At 42.1% G+C, this 18,287-nt stretch overlaps 1 protein-coding gene across 1 annotated transcript; it reads right to left on the reverse strand.

Moving 5' to 3' along the window:
- Positions 1-11,014: 11,014 nt before the first annotated feature.
- Positions 11,015-18,287, reverse strand: LMOD2 (leiomodin 2). Its single transcript, XM_006122591.4, has 3 exons — positions 17,902-18,287; positions 12,377-13,750; positions 11,015-11,265 (listed from the first exon to the last, which is right to left on the reverse strand). Exons 1-3 carry the CDS (start codon positions 18,172-18,174, stop codon positions 11,239-11,241), a joined length of 1,674 nt encoding a protein of 557 aa, XP_006122653.2. The 5' UTR covers positions 18,175-18,287; the 3' UTR covers positions 11,015-11,238.

Genomic DNA, 18,287 nt, shown 5'->3' on the forward strand with positions numbered 1-18,287 from the left:
CTTGTTTCTCTTACTGATTGGCTGAATGGGAATTAGGAATGAATGGTCCTGTAAACTCTAAAGTTTTATATTGTTTTTATTTGGGTGCAGTTAATGTAACAATCTACTACATTTACAAATTGCACTTTCATGATAAAAAGATTGCACAACAGTACTTGTATGAAGTAAACTGAAAAAATACTGTTTCTTTTGTTTATCATTTTTACAGTTCAAATATTTGTAATAAAAAATAAATTGAGCCCTCTACCCTTTGTATTCTGTATTATAATAGAAAATGTAGAAAAGCATCCAAATATGTATTAAATTTCAATGGATATTCTATTGTTTAGCAGTATGACTAAAAGTGCCATTAATTGTGATTACTTTTTAAAATCATGATTACTTTTTGACTTAATCATGTGAGTTAACTGTGATTAAGTGACAGCTCTAGGAAAAATTGAAAAGTTCCAGTAGCTAAGCAGGTGCAATCAAAGAATCAATGTGGTAGTAAGGTCAATGTGAGGATTTGGAGCTTTGAAGTGAGTGATTATTTATTTGTGGTATGTTGCACGCTACTTCCTCGCTCTACTACTTTAAAAAAATCCTTAAGTTGATGCTTTAAAATGTCAACCTTACTATGGTCTTAGGCCTCAGGGAGGAATTAATCCCTTTGGCATAGTAAGTAAAGACTTTTTAAAAAAAATTAAAAAGTTATGAACACGCTGAATGCTTACAATGCAGCAGCTTATAATGCAGCGCACAGAGCTGATCTCAATACTTAGAGCAAGTCCTTGGAAATGACATGGCATTTAGTGTATATCTTCATTAATAATTTTTCTAAAATGCAGTGATGGGAGAATTTGAGATCTGACAGTTCAGGCAAGGTGTGGGAGAGAAGTTCTAGGACAAGCAGAAGCAGATTAGGAGTTTGTGGAGCCTCAGGCCAGAGCAAGTGGAGGCCTCTCTTCATCCCTTCCACCTGTAGTCCCCAATCCATCCCTGGTGCTTCTGCTGAAGAAATGGAGTTGGGGCACAAGGGCTCCCCTTGAACCTCCGCAGTAACACCAGATGGGTGAAACAGCCCACACCCTGACCCTTCATCCCAGAAGCAGGGTCATGTGGGTTGGGCAAGCCCCCACATCCTGACCCTGATCCCAGCAGTGCACCCAGTGGACAGAGCAGGTTGGGGCACAGGGGCACCTATTTTTCCAGGACCCTTTTGGCCCAATGGCTCATCCACCACTGGAGACAAGCAATTTCTCAAACCTGGAGACCCTTGGCTGTCCTCCAGCCCAGATATACACTTGCTAATGAGCTTAGACTTGGTACTCCAGTTACTGCACAACCCTTTTCTGAAGTTGCAGCTATATATCTATTCTGGGGTGCAGACATTAGAGGTGTCACAATGCTGTAACTGAAGCAACAGTGGCTGGCTGCTTCAGAACAACTGGTGGTATTTGTCTGATCAAGTCTAATTGCCATGTGTAAAGAGGGTTGGGCCTAGTTATTATTTTCCATTTTTTATGGGCTTGTTCCGCTTCCACAGTGTCACTTGCACATAACTTTATATGCTCAAAGCACAGCAAGGCTATGTCTACACTGCGCTCTAAACTCAAGATAAGTACTTATTTCAAGTTTATTTCAAAATAAAGTGCTATTTTGAGACATCCCTTAACCCTCGAGGAATGAGGGTTACAGGGATGCCGAAATTGCGCGCATTATTTTGAAAAACATTGCAAAATAATGGGTGGCTTGTGAAGATGTGAGGGAGCTATTTCGGGATACCTCTGGTATTCCGAAATAACTTTCATATCTGGACATACCCCAACTGTTCTCTCCTACCAAAACCCTGTGTGGAAGGTGGATGAGCATTAGCCCCCTTTTACAGATAGGGAAACTAAACCAGAAAGATCAGGTGACTTTCTTAAGGCGATACTAGACAGTGAGCCAATGGCAAAGCCAGGATTAATATTCAGGACTGCCTGATTGTGCACAATCCTTCAGGCCACACATCTGTGCAATGGCTTTTTATTGATTTCAATGGGAGTTTGACAGCAGGGGCTGATGGTACAGTGGTGTGAGCTAAACTTCTCATACGTACTGGGCTCTGAGCTTACAGGGTCCTCCCAACAATTGTCATGGTAGCTCAGTGCAGCTGTGGCCCAGAGTAAAGCAGCAGTTATAATGTGACAGTAGTCTGGCCTTCAACTATTGTGTATGATACACCTAGTGAAAGATACAGCAGGGACTGAAAAGTCCCAGTCAGACATGCTTAGACATATGATGAGACTCACATAAGAAATGATGTCAGAAAGGGAAGTTATACTGGAACTTGGCTGAGAGCTTCAAAACAGCAAGAGCATAGTGAACTGAGCACTCCCGCCTGTTCTTTCTGGTTGTGACAGAAAGGAACAAGTGCACAAGCAGAGAACTAAGAGCAGTCAATAGACCCAGTCAAAGGACTAGCCCTTTTTCTGTGCAAGGTATAAAAACTCTTCCCTATAGTGCCTATGAAATTCATTGCGGTTGATGTGGATCGTTTTACAGCTGTGAGTACCACATGGGTACATGAGTTAAGATGATGGTAGGTTTCCTCTGTTTCTACGTGTAAGCTTTATCACCCAAGTTGACTAAAAAAATGTTTACCCACTTTTATACAGCTAACTAAGTGCATTCTATTAAGGCGGAAGAAACGGGCATTTCCCCTTGAAATAGTTTGTCCCTGCAAGATGCAGCAATGGTCTGACCCAGTGTGGAAATGTCTTTGTGCCATGTAGAGGTCCTATCTGGTTAGTCCTACAAAATTATCTGCTGGGCCCATCCTGCTGAGTGACCTCAGCCACTCTCAAACAGAATAGCTGAGGAGCCAACAGAGAGGACACATGCTAAATCCATGTGACCATGCTCAGTGCAAAGCAAACAGCAAAGGGGGAGGAGCATGTGACACTGGATGCCCCTCCCCCACACATCATCTCTGGGATCTGACTTTGAATTTTGTCAGCTCCTAGTGTGTTCTTGTCATAGGATGACGGTTCACAGAAATTCCACACATTTTCTCTTTCAATGAATGTTCTTCTAGTCTCACCAAAGTAGTTCTCCAATTCCTACCTTGGTGGCTTAAGAATAGTTTACTTTCCTGGAGAACACCTTTCCTATTTTTTGCCAGGTGTTTGTTCGAGCCTCTCATAGTTGTGATCCCTAGTGAACAGGATGGTTCATTATTGAGTCTTATGGATGTATGGCTTTCTGCAGTCTAAGCAGAAATTCCTGTGTTTTGTAATGGGCTGTGGCCCTTTAACAGTTAAGAATTGTGCATATACACACTAATAATTGCACAAAGGTATTCAGCCAATTAGAACACTTGATTAGCCTAATGATAATACTTATAGTATCTTCCATTTGAGGAGCTTATAGAAACATATTTGAATTCACACTACAGCACTAAGACAAGTTGATAATAGTATCAGTGGGGAAACTGAGACATATATGTAATTTGTCCAAGAACAGAGTCAAAAATTCCCTCTATATTTCCAAAAGATTCCAACCCCACTGTGTCCTATGGCAGAGCACAAAGGCTTGTTTATATTTTAATTGCTGTCCTAAAACTCAAAGGATGTGTAGACATTAGGGGCTTGATTCTGCAGGATACTGAACATTTTGGCAGCAAAGCTTTTAAGTCAAACCTTAACTTTAAGCATGTATGTGTTAATGAGATTGCTCATGTGCTTAAAGTTAAGCACATGCTTAAGTGCTATGTCAGGATCTAGCTGTGTATAAAGAAAATGCATTGCTGGAGGAAAAATAGCTTGTAAAGTTTCCACTGGTGGCTCTTTTGAAAATTCTATTGGAAATACAAATTATTCTGATACTGAAGAACTATGTGAGGTTGATTTGCTGGTTTTGGTCTTCTCTGGCCTGCAACCAGTTTCATCTGCAGCCTCAGAGATGCTCTAGTTTTAGAGTCTTCCATATGTGTTTTGGCAAGTTCCAGGAGGTCCAACTCATGCCCACCCACAACCAGGGTGTGCATGCTATCCTCTGCAAATGTGAGCAGAATGCAGCACAAAGGCCATTCTTATTACCCAGAAACTTTAGGTGAGGATATATAGAAAGTGAGATTTCAAAAGCAATGTGAAGTAAAATGTTATGTACATTATAAGCTGCTTTCCTGTCTATAAACCTTAGGCACCTTTCCTGGACTACCAGGTAACTATGTAAAAGCTAAAGGGCCAATGTCTGCCAATATTGCTCACACTGTGTAGTACTCTACTTGCCCAGATTAGTGGGATCTCACTCAGAGAAAGGTACCGCTCAGTGTGAGTATGGATGGCAGAATCTGGTCCTTACTTTCCTCTTACTCATCCAATTGCAGGATCTCTTCTCTTCAGGGCCTCTGTCATTTCAATGGAGGATTAAGGAAGAAATTAAGCAGGGCATTCCTAATGGGTGTAGCATGTGAGCCAGCAATCCTGCACCTAGATCCTTCTTAGGCCGTTATAGCCTGGGCAGAGAAATATTGGTTACCTTGTCAGCTTTTCACTTCAGCTCTTGCTCTTGGACCACCCAGTTGAATCCAATAAGGAAAGGTTTGCTAGATCAGATCTCTTTTACTATGCACATACCTGCTTTGCTTCACTTACCTTTGAGTAGCATCAGACACATAGTTCCATAGCAGCATCACCACCAGCATTCCCTCTAAACTAACAAATGTAGGTATGTCCACCTCATTTTAAGAGCCACACAGCAGCTCTCACCACTCACCTTCCAGCTGGAATGGAAGGTGAGTGGTGGTGGCACCAGCTGGTTGGTGGCCTGTTGGATTCCTGGTGGCTGGTGGCTGCCCTTTTGCTCTGCCTGGAGCCATGGCACATGAGGTGAGGCTGGTCCGGTGAGGCTGCCCCAGCTGAAACAGGTCTCATGCAGCAGTCACTTTACTCCAGCTAGAGCCGGGGCTGCCCATGAGGACCAGGACCACAGTACTAAAAATAGCATCACAGGAGGCCTCTGCTCTAGTCCTAGCACGCAGTGCCGCCCTGGAAGCAGCTGGGGCCAGAGCTGTGGGAGCTTCTGGGGCCAGGACTGCAGTGCTAAAAATAGCACTATGGCCCCGGCTCCAGCCCCCGCAAACTGCTTTCCATGTTGAAGGTAAAAAGTTAGGGAAGGGTCAGGGGGAGAACTAAGGGGAAGGTGGTGAGGAGAGGAAGGGGCTTATGCTGAGGGGAGAGGAGGAGGCCAGGGCAGGAGAAGAAAGGGGCAGGTACCAAAGGGCAGGTTGGAGAAGAGACAAATACCAGGGGGCCAAGAGGAGACAATGAGGAAAAGGGCAGGAGGGGGGAGGAGAGGGGAGGGAAGATTTCAGTGGGGTGGGAGAAGGGAGGAAACAGGGTGATGCTGGGAGTGGAGAGGGGAGAGACAATGGGGGAGAAGAGGGGTTGGCATGAGGAAGGCAGGGATGGAGCAAGTAATGCGTGAAGGCACAGAGGGGCATGAGGAGACCTGGGGCAGAGAGTGGTGAGGGGTTGGACACCAGGGAGAAAGAGGGGAAGGGGGAAGTGTAACCCACACACCTAGTGTGATTCACTGTCCCGTGTAGTGGCACTTATACCACTTACAGCAAGAGCTAAGAATAAGGGAGCTCTGTAGCCTAAGCTGAGAGCCAACTGTCTTTTAACTCAGATAGTAGAGGCTCCTACACTAAACTTCAGAAGTCTCAGGTTCAGATCTGCTCAGTGGCAGTTACAGAAGCACTGGGAATGTGCAGGTGCCAGGAGTATTGTGGGGGTGAAGCAGAAGGGCAAACACATGGAGGGGAGGGACAGGCACCAGAGGAGAGAGGCAGGGAAGATGGGTAGAGGGATTTGTTAGGAGAGGGGATGGGGACGGGTAGCTACAGACGATCAGAGTGCTGCTAGTGGAGGAGGTGCACAGGTGGAAGAGAAGGGCAGGTGTAGGGGTCAAGGAGGATGGGGAGAGGGGCAGGTCCCCAAAGGGCTGAGGGGAGTGAGAAGGGCAGGATCCAGGACTACAGAGGAGGATGAGGGATGGGGGCAGCAGCGAGCACCAGAGGAGCAGATGGGGTGAGGGGAGGGTGGGAGGCATGGCAGCAGAGGGAAAATGGAGAGGTTTATAAGATATTTATTAATAACTTGGGTGCCACAGTGGCACATCCAAACAAGCCACATGAACTCAATACCGGTTCAGAAGACAAAACTCACTTGGCTCATGGGTGGAAAATCTTAGAGGAAACACCGATCACCACTACTTTCTGCAACAAATCTCACAAAATCCGATAAGGAACATATTTGCATTGTTGGATGCAGGAGCAGATGACCGTTTTGCGGGGCCCCGGGCAGCATAATTCTGCGGGGCCCCCCTTTGCCACGGCACATGCGCAGTGGCACCATGCGCATGCGCAGCGGCACCACGGCGCATGCGCGGTGCTTTCTGAAGTGCAGGGCCTGGGGCGGCCGCCCCATTTGCCCTGCCGTATATCCGGCCCTGGTTGGATGCCATTGTGAAGGTACTACAATTAGCTTCAAAGACAGCAGATTGCTGGACACAGTACAGTTGACCGAAGCACAACATTCTTTAGAGGTTGAACAAGGAGGCTGTCAGCCTTTAAAAGAAACTATTTGTCTGCCTCGAGAACCCTGGAGAATAGTATAGAATGTGAACTAAGCATACAAGCAGGAAATAGACCCAAGGAAAATTACAGATTTGTGGTGCTGCTTGTTCCCTATGAGATTTTAAACCAGACAGTAACATAACCTTGCCAACATTTCATGAGCATGAGGCTTTCAGACCTTTACACAAACCCTCATGTCTCATGTGCAAGCGAATCTAATGAAATGCAAACAAATCGCTCTTGAACATCATTTGTAAGCCATCTGTAAAAGGGAGAAGTTAGCAACATTAACAGAAAGAGGATACGTTAGCGAGACAGGGAACTCATCCTAATTTTCCCTTCAAGTAAGTAGCAAAATATTGATCAAGTCGGTATTTCCCCAAAGCTTCTCAAAACCTCCCCCACTAGCACATCTGTGAACAGAAGACAGTATTTGCAGTTTCTCCAACTGAAACTGGGAAATTTAGGTAGGCAGAATGTAATGCCCCAATGAGAATTTGACCTGGGCACAGTATAACACTTCATGAATTGTGCCACGGGCTCTTGAAAGGCCACAAGTGATCAGGACCTTCTTGTTTCTGTAATTTATCGAAAAAACTCACCTCCATGCGCACAGAGGGCCACAGCACCCTGCAGAAATATTGGACAATTTGTCGTCATTTGTCAGTACTTAACTTATACACGGATACATGTCTGTTCGCTACTCCCACCCCATTATGGCATTTAGAATAAATGTAGTATTTAAAAATACAGATAAATTAAGCAGTGTTTACTGACCTGCAAGCTGGGTATGTGTTTTCTTGCTTTTTCTTCCCTTTTTCAGAGTTTCCATTCCCTTCATACATGCCTGCAACTTTCCTTCATTTCCTCTTTTTTATGTTTGTTTTCATTTTCTGTACATTTTTCTCCCTTTTTATTTTATTTTCTCCCTCTCCCTGTTGCTTGCCTTTTCCCTGTCTGCCTTCACATATTTCTTTTCCTTCAAATTTCCTGCACTGGACTTTCCCTGAATCCTGCATTTGTACTTCAGACCATTCCATGTTTGCCCCTCATTTCATGGTACCTCATACTTACTTCAGAAAGGGTTCCTTGTACAAAAGTTCTTGGGCTTGCAGGCTTCATCCTAGTTTCGGTCTGTGTTCCAGTGTAAAGTTGCCATATTGCTTCCACCCTGCAAGCATCCTGATTTCAAACCTCCATGGGCTTGACGGAGGCTGTGGATTGTGCCTTGGGCCTCAAAAGTCTAAAGAATTGTAGAGATTTCCAAAGTATGGATAATCAGACCGACCATATTTATTGTGACAGTGAGACAAAAGGGTAAGTCTTGGAAGGCACCTCAGTGCACTATCAATTGCTTTTGATAAGTTATACTTTACAATATAAAAGCAATTGGAAATGGAAAAGAGCCATTAGTTTCCTTAGTCTATCCCCCTGCCCCTGATGATGAGTATTGTCTACACCAGGGGTCTCCAAACTACGGCCCGGGGGCCGGATGCGGCCCGCGAGGCCCTCTCATCCGGCCCGTGGAGACCTTTTTGGATTCAAAGGCAGAAGAAGTGAGATTGCTTCAAATGGGTTTTGAAACAGATGTGGCCAGTTGCCCAGATGAACTGCAGCTGGAAGTCATTGAGTTGCAAGCAAATGACCTCCTTAGGGACAAGTTCAAAATAGGACTGGTGGGTTTTTACCAGTTTTTGCCCAAGGAAGACTTTCCTAATGTCAAAACTTTTGCATCAAGGTACCTTTCAATCTTTGGAACAACATACCTGTGTGAACAAACATTTTCAAGAATGAAATACGTGAAGAACAATTTGAGAACAAACTTGTCCGATGATAATCTCAGGTCACTGTTGATGTTAGAGACAACAAATCTAAAGCCAGAAATGTCTGCTATTTTGGCATCCAGGAAACAATTTCACCATTCACACTAATACAGGTGTTCATGTGTAGTGTATGAATGTGTTATTAAATAATAACTGAATAAAATAATATTAAATAAATAATTAAAAACAACATCCATGTTTTGATTTTTATTTGGACCTCAAGTGTGTAGTCGGCCCCCGAACTGCTGTTTGATAGTTAATGCGGCCCTCGGGCTGAAAAGTTTGGAGACCCCTGGTCTACACCATAGTATTGTATGCTTCATCCATTCTGATGTATTTAACTCACAAGCAACCTATGTCTTTCACCTCCCTCCTAAGGACAGGCCATCTCTCAAGAATCTTATATCTTAATATTTCCAGATCTTTAGCTTATATTTATTTGTTTCCAGTTTCAGGTAATTAGATTTGATGGGGCCAACATAAACTATTATTTTTCAGTTTGGTGTTTATATCCTTCCAATACATAGAAAGAAGTAGAATGTCTCTAATTTAATGTTGAAACAAAAGAAACATATTTAGCTCTTTTCCTCACAAACTCACATCTCTTTGAATTTCATGTCTGGCTAACTTTCTCTGAGTTCTCACCAGATGATCATAGTTTTTCTGACAGCAGAAGTACTCAGAACTATAACTAATATTCTAGAGGGAGACTCACCCATGCTGCACTGAGAGAGACTTTCCACTATGTAGTCTGTGATGTGACATCTCTGTTACATTGATTCCAAAATCTTGTTGGCTCTCACCAAAACATACCCAGTTGTAGTTCAGCACATAGAATCTGGCATTCTTTTTCTGCTTGATCGCTAGCCAGCTTTTCTGGTTTTTCCATCCCATTGAATCTCTTTTGGGGATTATTCCTCTTCTCCCCTCACGGGCTACGTCTACACTCATGGCTTCTTGCTCAAGAACAGCTGATCTTGCACAAAAACTTGCCGGATGTCTACACTGCACGCGCGTTCTTGTGCAAGTAAATTTACAGTCTAGCATCGGAAAACAGGGCTTCTTCTGGAAGAGTTATTCCTGTCCCCACAAGGAATAAGCCCTCTTGTGCAAGAGCTCTTGCTTTTGCGCAAGAGGGCAGTGTAGACAGGCAACATGAATTTCTTGCACAAGAAACCCCTATGGCTAAAATGGCCATCAGAGCTTTCTTGCTCAAGGGAGTGTCCACATTGTCATATAGTGATAGAAATGTAGCCGTGTTAGTCTGGTGTAGCTAAAACAAAATACAGGACTATGTAGCACTTTAAAGACTAACAAGATGGTTTATTAGATGATGAGCTTTCGTGGGCCAGACCCACTTCCTCAGATCAAATAGTGGAAGAAAATAGTCATAGCCATATATACCAAAGGATACAATTTAAAAAAAAAAGTGAACACATATGTCCTTTTCATATGTGTTCACTTTTTTTTAATTGTATCCTTTGGTATATATGGTTGTGACTATTTTCTTCCACTATTTGATCTGAGGAAGTGGGTCTGGCCCATGAAAGCTCATCATCTAATAAACCATCTTGTTAGTCTTTAAAGTGCTACATAGTCCTGCACATTGTCATAGACACTCTTGCACAAATGCACATGCCAGTGTAGACGTGCTCTTATGGAAGACTTTTTGCGCAAGAACTCTTCCGCAAAACAGTTCTTGCGCAAGCTGCCAGTGTAGACGTAGCCCAAATGTATTGACTTGCATTTGTATGAGAGATATGTTTCCAGTGTACGTATTTCAAACATCTTTTTCTCTTTGTATTAATTATCAAGACCTCTTAATTCAACACCATCTTCCAGTTCACCAATTGTAGTTTGTTTGTTTTGTCACTCCTTGTCATTGTTATGGACATGGCAAGGTCACTTCCAAGTCATTTTAACAATAGGAATAAGACCAATTTCTTTAATCTTTTGGCATAGTTTATGTTTCTACTACCTGTTATCTTTGCTGCCTTACATTGCACATTTTCTGGGACTATAACATGCTTTCTTTGATGTGTGGCATGGTGATCAGCACTGTACACCGCATTCTAACATTTGCATCTATCTAATATTTGCTTTACAACCTACGATTACTTCTTTTGTTACATATTAGATTCTAACTGATATTGTAAGAATCTTGTTTGGTTTTTTAATGACTGCTCTGCTTTTGACTATAATTAAAAAGGCATTGAAACTCTAGCTACCTAGGCCTGGATTATCAAAAGTGCTGAGCACCTGCAAATCCTACTGTAGTCAATGGGTGTCGTGCGCGCTTAGCAGTTCTGCACAGACCTTTAGACATTTACACCAACCTCTTCAGTCCAATTACTGGATGTTTAACCAATGACACATTTGACTGGTTTGTACTCACAGAAACCTGGGACTAAAATTGTTTTGGTTGCTTAAAAGCTTCAAACCACATTTATTGTAAATTCATGAAAAAAAGAAAAAAACACCGATCACTAAACAATTACATCTCAATGTAAAGAACATGTCTAGTGATGTGCAAACAACCAGATATTGGAAAGAATATCTAAATAAACCGCTATTTCTCCAGTAGAAATCTCATTACATAAAAAATGTTTATTTCCATATTTACAAATTAAAAAGCTTATGTGCTCTTAAAGCATTGTTTAAAGTTTAATAGGTCTATCTCTTTAAAAAGAAAAAGTTTCCATTCTAAGAGTGCACTTTGGAAGCAGCTCACAACGTCGTCTATTTATCATCATTGAACAACTCAGTAGCCTTCCCATGACTTTGGCTCTGGCTCTTCTATATTCCATGCTTTCATCGAAGAGCTTCTGGCACTTCCACCTACAAGAGAGTGGGTTTTTTCTCATTACATTTACAATACTTGCTGGAAAAGAAGAAGCCTCATTGTCTGTCTTTCTGTATGTGTGTATATTATGCTTATTCAGTATGATCGTGATTTACATGCATTTCTAAGTGCCTGTTGCCATAGTACATAGATGCCATTATACACATTGAGAAGAAAACTCATTCTCTCTGTGAAGAAAACATTTACACTGGATCTGGACGTGTAATTTTCTACCTCCAGGTAGAAAATACTTGTGCTAACTTCCATTGAACAAGCACACTAAAAACAGTAATGTAGCTGTGGCTGCATGGATGGCAGGAGGGGCTAACCAGTATGAGTACAATCCTATCTGGAAACCTAGGTATGTGTGTGGACATCTAGGGTATGTCTAGACTACATGGCTCCATTGACGTGAAATGAGGTTTACAGGAGCGGTCGACAAAGGTTTTCCTCTAGACTGCTGCACTATGCAGGATCAGCTAATTGTCAGCACAGCACGGGGGCCATTTTCATTTTAATGAAGTGGGGATTATTTAAATCCCCGCTTCGTTGACTATTCAGGTAAACTAGCTTACATGGCTCCGTCGACGGAGCCATATAGTCTAGACATACCCCTAGCTAATTCCACTGCTCATGCAGCCATTCCCATCCCTTCCTCCATAGACTGAAGCTATTAAAAGAGGTGTCAGACTGAGACGTCGTGTTTCCTTAACCAAGAAATCAAGCCCATTTCACAATTCAATTCTAAAATGAGGGCTTTGCTGAAAAAGATTAGTTATGCCTGAAGGCAGCAAAATTTCACCTCTGGCTCATTGCTTATTGTATTCACTTCTACAGCAACCCTCTTCTATTGCAAATCCCATGCCCCAAGAAGTCTGAACATTGGTTCAGTCAGCACCCTGGGTTCTGCCAAAACTGAGGTCAAATTAAAATGAAAAGCATTAAAGCAGGTTCAAATGTAAATCTGCTCCTAAATATGTACTTATGCTAATATTTCTCAAACTGCAATCTTCTATTAAATACCTATGTTTTAAAATTCATGATGCGTGTTTTCGATTGTGAAGTATTTGAGCCGTAATCCATTACTTAAATGTGGCCCTTACTTACCCGCTTTAACTGTTTTATATTGCTTCCGCGAATTGCTTCCATAAGGCTATCATGAAGAGATATTTGTGGGGTGGAGGGCCGAGTAGAGGGTTGTGATCCTTCTTCTGATTTCTTGTCTGAGACTGATCTCAAGGAATTTTTAATTTCTTTCAATATGCTATTTTCATGCTTTTTGCTTTTTTTGCCTTTTTTCTTTTTGTGTCCATTTTGTAAGGCATTCCTGGAGCTCTCTTGTTGTTTGATGACTTCAGCTATACCCCTAGTTGGTGCCTTCTTCTCTGGAACAATGAGAGGAGGAGGAGGAGGAGGAGGTGGGGAAGGAGGAGGAGGGGGTGAAGGAGGAGCCAGAGGCTGGCTTTTGGCAGGCTGAGCTTTTTTAGGAAGTTTTGGAGAGGACCAAGGTGAGTTCTTAGGGGATGTGTAAGGTGAGGACCCAAGAGTGTCTTTCTGCAAGGCTTTGGTCTTTGGATTGATTGCTCCATTACAACCAGACTCTTGCTGTTTTTGCTCCTGCATACGTTTTTGCCGTTGTTTATCCATGTTTCTTGTGAGAATACTAGTCATACTCATTCTTGGTCCAGCAAGCTCAAAATGATACCCTAGCTTCACCAATGTGGTATTGTCTTTTAACAGTTTAACAATGTCCATTTCAACCTGACTGCCCATGATATGCCGTTGGTTGTGGAATCGTAGTTCTGTTAAAATCTTGTTATGCTGCAAAGCTCTCATGATGGACAGTATCCCTTTGCCGGTAATAAAATTTGAATCTACATTCAGACTCGTTATATACTGATTCACTTTTAACATCCCAGCAATAGCAATTGCCGCATTATCATCAGCACGAGTATTGGCCAGATTGAACATCTTAACCACTGTGTTGTTCTTGAGCGCTTGCGCGAAATGAGTAAGCATCTGTATGGTGATGTTTTCAATGTTATTTAAGTTGACTTCAGTGGTGTCAGGGTCATTGTTCTGAACTTTTTCCAAAGTATCCTCAATAACCGTTGGGTTTCCACAAAGGTGGGTGGCACTTGTTTTAAAGCTCATATCTTCTGTGTCATTGCCATTGATGACATTTTCCTTTTCCTTTTCCTTTTGGCTGTTGCATTTCTTGTGTTCGGAGTGGTCAGAACTCCTGCCACTTTCACAAGTCACAGTCCTTTCACAAACTGCAGCATTTTCCTTTTTTTCTGAGTCACCTTCATCCCTGTCTCCTTCTTCTTCTTCCTCCTCCTCCTCTTTTTCTTCTTCTTTTTCTTCTGCTTCCTCTTCCTCTTCCTCTTCAGTGTATACCTCCTCAGAAATTTCACTGTTAGTTCCTGTGAAATACTCTTCCTCGGTCTCTTCTGAATTGTTGTCGTCTTGCTTTGAATCCTGAATAGGAATGTAGGTGTCGTTATTAAACATGGTAGCAAAATATTGAACTTTACTTTGATTTTCCCCAATAGCAATTATACTGAAACTATACTAAATTAATATTAAAAGTTTAATATAATCAGACAGAAGCATGAAAATTTTAAAGAACTGAAACATCTCATCTCATCTAATTATTTAAATTTCTTTCCCTTTCTCCAGAGGCCAAATCCTTGGCATCAATTGGCTTACTCTACTGAAGTCAAAGGGGCTATGTTGATTTACATCAATGGAAGATCTAGCCGATAACAAGCCAACACAGATACACATAAAGAGTGTGTCTAGACTACATGGCTCCATCGACAGTGCCATGTAGATGGGTTTACTAGACATAGCAAAATGAAGTGTAGATTTAAATAATTGCCGCTTCATGTATATCAAAATGGCTGCCGCGCTGTGGCAATCAGCTGATTGTCGGCACAGTGCGGTAGTCTAGATAGGGATCAGCCAACCCCAGAACCTTTGTTGTCAGATCCTGTAAGCCTCGTTTCACAAGGCATAAAGGATCTGACGACAAAGGGTTCTGTGGTCGGCTGATCCCCATCTAGACTACCACGCTGTGCCGACAATCAGCTGATTGGCACAGAGCGGTGGCCATTTTGATGTAAATGAAGCGACGATTATTTAAATCGCTACTTCATTTTGCTATGTCTGGTAAACTCATCTACATGGCTCTGTCGACAGAGCCATGTAGTCTAGACACACCCCATATTACCAAATAGTTAATATATTCACAGTGAAATGTCAAATGGATTTTCCTTGTCTGAATGTTCTTCGTTGTGTGGGTTTCACTAAGACAGACAAATAGTACTATAAGTTTGAGAGTACAGCCCAATGGCTACATTTTGATGTACAAAATTACATACCTCTGTTTAATTCCATGAAATTCAGGTATCCAAAATTTCTCATTTCCTAAAACTCAGACTTTCATGCACAAATGCTATATATGCATCTAAATCAGCTAAATCATTGTCTAATTTCACACACCCACATACTATTTGCACATGAAAAGTTGAGCAAAAAAGGGATTACCATACTGTTCAAGATTTTGGTTGCACAATTTCGGGCATGGACGCTTTTAGACCGTTTGTGAAAACATTCTTCGTAATGTTACTCTAGTGTCACTTTAATACTTTAACATGTTCAAATTCAGATCTACATTCAAACTGTCCCAAAGTTCAGAAGTAGCCCTGGAATTTGGGCTAGTTTCATAGTGCACAAATCCAGCTTAATGCCTATGTACCAATAAGGTCTAGTTTCAACTCCATTTTTTGAGCTTAATTACGAAATAGGCTTTTCTACACAATTGATCTTAAACCGCTTCATCATGAGAGCACCACTCAAAGTAGCTGATAGACTTGACCGGGCCAGGGCAAAGTGTGTGAGGGTGCTCTGCGCCCCCAGAAGGGGCAGGCCTCCAGAGGAAGGGGTGGGGCTGGAGCCTAGCATCACCCAGCCAGTCCTTCAGCACCATCTGGTGCATGCTGCCTGAGGCTCTGGCAGTGATTTAAAGGGCCCAGAGGTCTGACTGATGCCATTGCCACTGTAGGAGCGGTGGCTCTTTTAAATCTGTGCCAGGGCCCCAGGCAGCACGTGCCAGGTACTGTTGCCCTCTTTACCCTCCTCCCCTAGTCAGCAGACCTGGCTTTACTCTAATTATACTTTAACCTGGTAGACTGATAGATTATAAATCCATAATACTGAATTTTTAGTAAAATTCTGGGTGAAAAACAGTTTTCTACTGCAGGACACAAAATAGGTGTATTATCATTTCCGTGCTCACAGAAGCCTGATTATGGAGGTGAAAAAGGCCTCGGGTTAACAAACTGTGGGCCCAGTCTTACAAACCCTTTGTGTGATTCACTAGGAGCTCAAAACATGTAGAATTTGCAGTATTGATGGGATCCTAAAATGAGCTCTGTGCAGAGAGGCTGCTGACCACCCAGAAAATCCTTCAGCACCACAGCCTCATTGCAAGATCAAGACGTAGTTCTATAAGTGTCATGCATATACAGGCAAGTTGAAAAGTTGAGAATATGTCTGTGGCACAGAACATCCCCAATGATTCCCTACACATTTATCTGCCTAGGCATTTATAGCACACGCTTCAGTATGGTTGTTGAGCACCTATTCATGTCTGGAACTTTCTAAAGTACTAATTGTAACCGATCGGCAATAGTCTTCAGTGACTTTAGAAGATTAGTGTAAAAAGAAACCTGCTAGAATTGTGTTCGAAATGGGGTGGAGGGAAGGTGATTAAATTCTCTTTCATATGACATCCATACTTTAATTTGATAGTTAGCTATAAGCATTACTGGTGAGCTTAAAATTAAAAACGTCTCTCTTTGAAATTCTTCACTAGCTTGCTCTCTGTCATCATGATCGGATTATATCCCAATGCACCATTGCTACAAACACCTAGGGTGAAACTGTCCTCTCACTGAAATTGAGAGTTTTGCTGTTGCCTTCAATGGGGGCAGGTTCAACCCCCAGATTGCACTTTACAGACATCCTATGGCAGGGTGCTGACATTTCTGGATACATTTTATAGCTCTCTCCCCTCTAGAGCAAAAACTGTGGATTCCACTGACACATTACAGCCTAGGAAATCCATGTATTGCCATTCAAGATGGAGGTTGCTGCCAAGTCAGAAATCCTGCTTTTTGGACAGGGTACCAAAACTAGGACTTCTCTGGCCATTTCTCATTCTTGCCTGCATGTAAATTAAAGATGTGGATGAAAAAAGTAAGGGACTAACTCTGCTGTTTCATCCAGATGTCCATATCTGACCTAAATAGGTTCTGATGTCTCACACTATTTGATCTGGTGCTTAGTGTTTAATGGAGGTTGTATTTGTTTACACAGATGCTCTGGTCAGCTAACTCACACTCTAGCTGACTCAAGTTAAAATAACAGAGAAGACACACAGCGACTTTTAACTCAGGTTAGCAGCTTGAATACAAATCCATGCTACCCCTATAGGCTTTATCTTGAGCTGCTGACCCAAATTAAAAGCCAAATTGCCATGTCTTATCCAAGTTAGTTAGCACAGATTAGCTAACCTGCATTAAGAACACATTTTTTTTTCTATGTAGATGTAATTGTAATCCTGAAATCAATGAGACTGCTTGCTGACCTCTGAGCAAGAGTGCCAGTCAGGTCCTTAATCATCAGAGCTCAGTATTGAACTTTAGCTGCAAAATCATTGGAATTTGTGCGGCTAAAACTCCACACTGTGCTTTGAATGTTATAGTCCAGGTGTTAAAAAATGTGCCTTTTATAGTGCTTAATCCTAAAAGCAGTTTCTGCAAGGTGCTGGCTGGCCTCAACTCAGGCTGAGACTTAAGGGTGCTGAGTATCTCACAGGACCAAAACCTTAATTATTATTACCCAGTTATAGAGCTCTAGGCAACTAGCATCTATTGTTACTATTTATAAAAAGCTCCCTGAGACAGAGTGCATGATGAGTACTCTATTAATATGTTGATTGACTGAATACCAGCTCCAGGCCTCTATGCTTACAAATTCCTTTAGTGGTGTTCTGATAAGACAACACACACACATACTGGGCAAGATTCTCCCCTGGTGTAAATCAGCTTAATTCCATCGACTGCAATGAAGCTATTCCGAGTTACACCATGTGAAAATTTGGCCACTTGGTTCTGCTGCACCTTTTTTCCCAATCTCTTCTCTGCTAAAAATTCAGAATTCTCTTCCTGATTATTACTGATTCAGTCCATAAACCCAATACTGATTATTTATTTTTACAAGAGAAAAAAGCAGTCCCCTAGCTTCCAAAAAATAATAACTTTTGTGATTGGCTACTTGTACCTAATTTTGTAAAATCATTTCAATCATTGCAGTATTACGACTTATTTAAAATAACTATTGCCAATTGCTTTTACAGATTTTTTTTCCCAATGGAGTTTTTAAGCCCTTGCAAGACCAAAACCAAAAATTGCTGTTGCCAATTCACAGCACTCAAGAAAGAGACTGTCACTAGCACCTTTCTTTCAAATGCTGTAGTATATCAGAAGAAAATAAAAATAGTAAATGATGGAAAATCATAGAAGAGGGAGCCTGAACATTTCCAGGGCTCTGAAAAATCCTACCTGTTCACACGCCCCCAACCTTTCTTTTTCTAGGAGTTTTCTGGTCTCTTTTTCCCAATAGGCCATCAACGCTTCCCTGCTAAAAGTTCCTGTTGGCGTTTTCTCTGTTAAATTCTTTTGTCGCTGCCCCACTGGAAGGTTACGGTCAGGCTCAATATCTTCTAGTTCCCTTTCCAGTTCCTTTAGCTCCTCATCAGTCAGAGAAGCGAGGAGTTCATCTTCATCAATGGATTCATATTTACTAAGCTCTCTTCTATAGCCAAAGGTCGACATGGTCCCGTTTGGTCAGGCCGATAGAAAGTTGAAATAATTAGGCATTCAAGAAAGCTGAATCAAGTAGGCTGTATCTCGTTTGGTCAGCAACTGTTTCCCTGACCAGCTGAGGC

The sequence above is a fragment of the Pelodiscus sinensis genome, chromosome 1, assembly GCF_049634645.1.
Source record: "Pelodiscus sinensis isolate JC-2024 chromosome 1, ASM4963464v1, whole genome shotgun sequence".
NCBI lineage: Eukaryota > Metazoa > Chordata > Testudines > Trionychidae > Pelodiscus > Pelodiscus sinensis.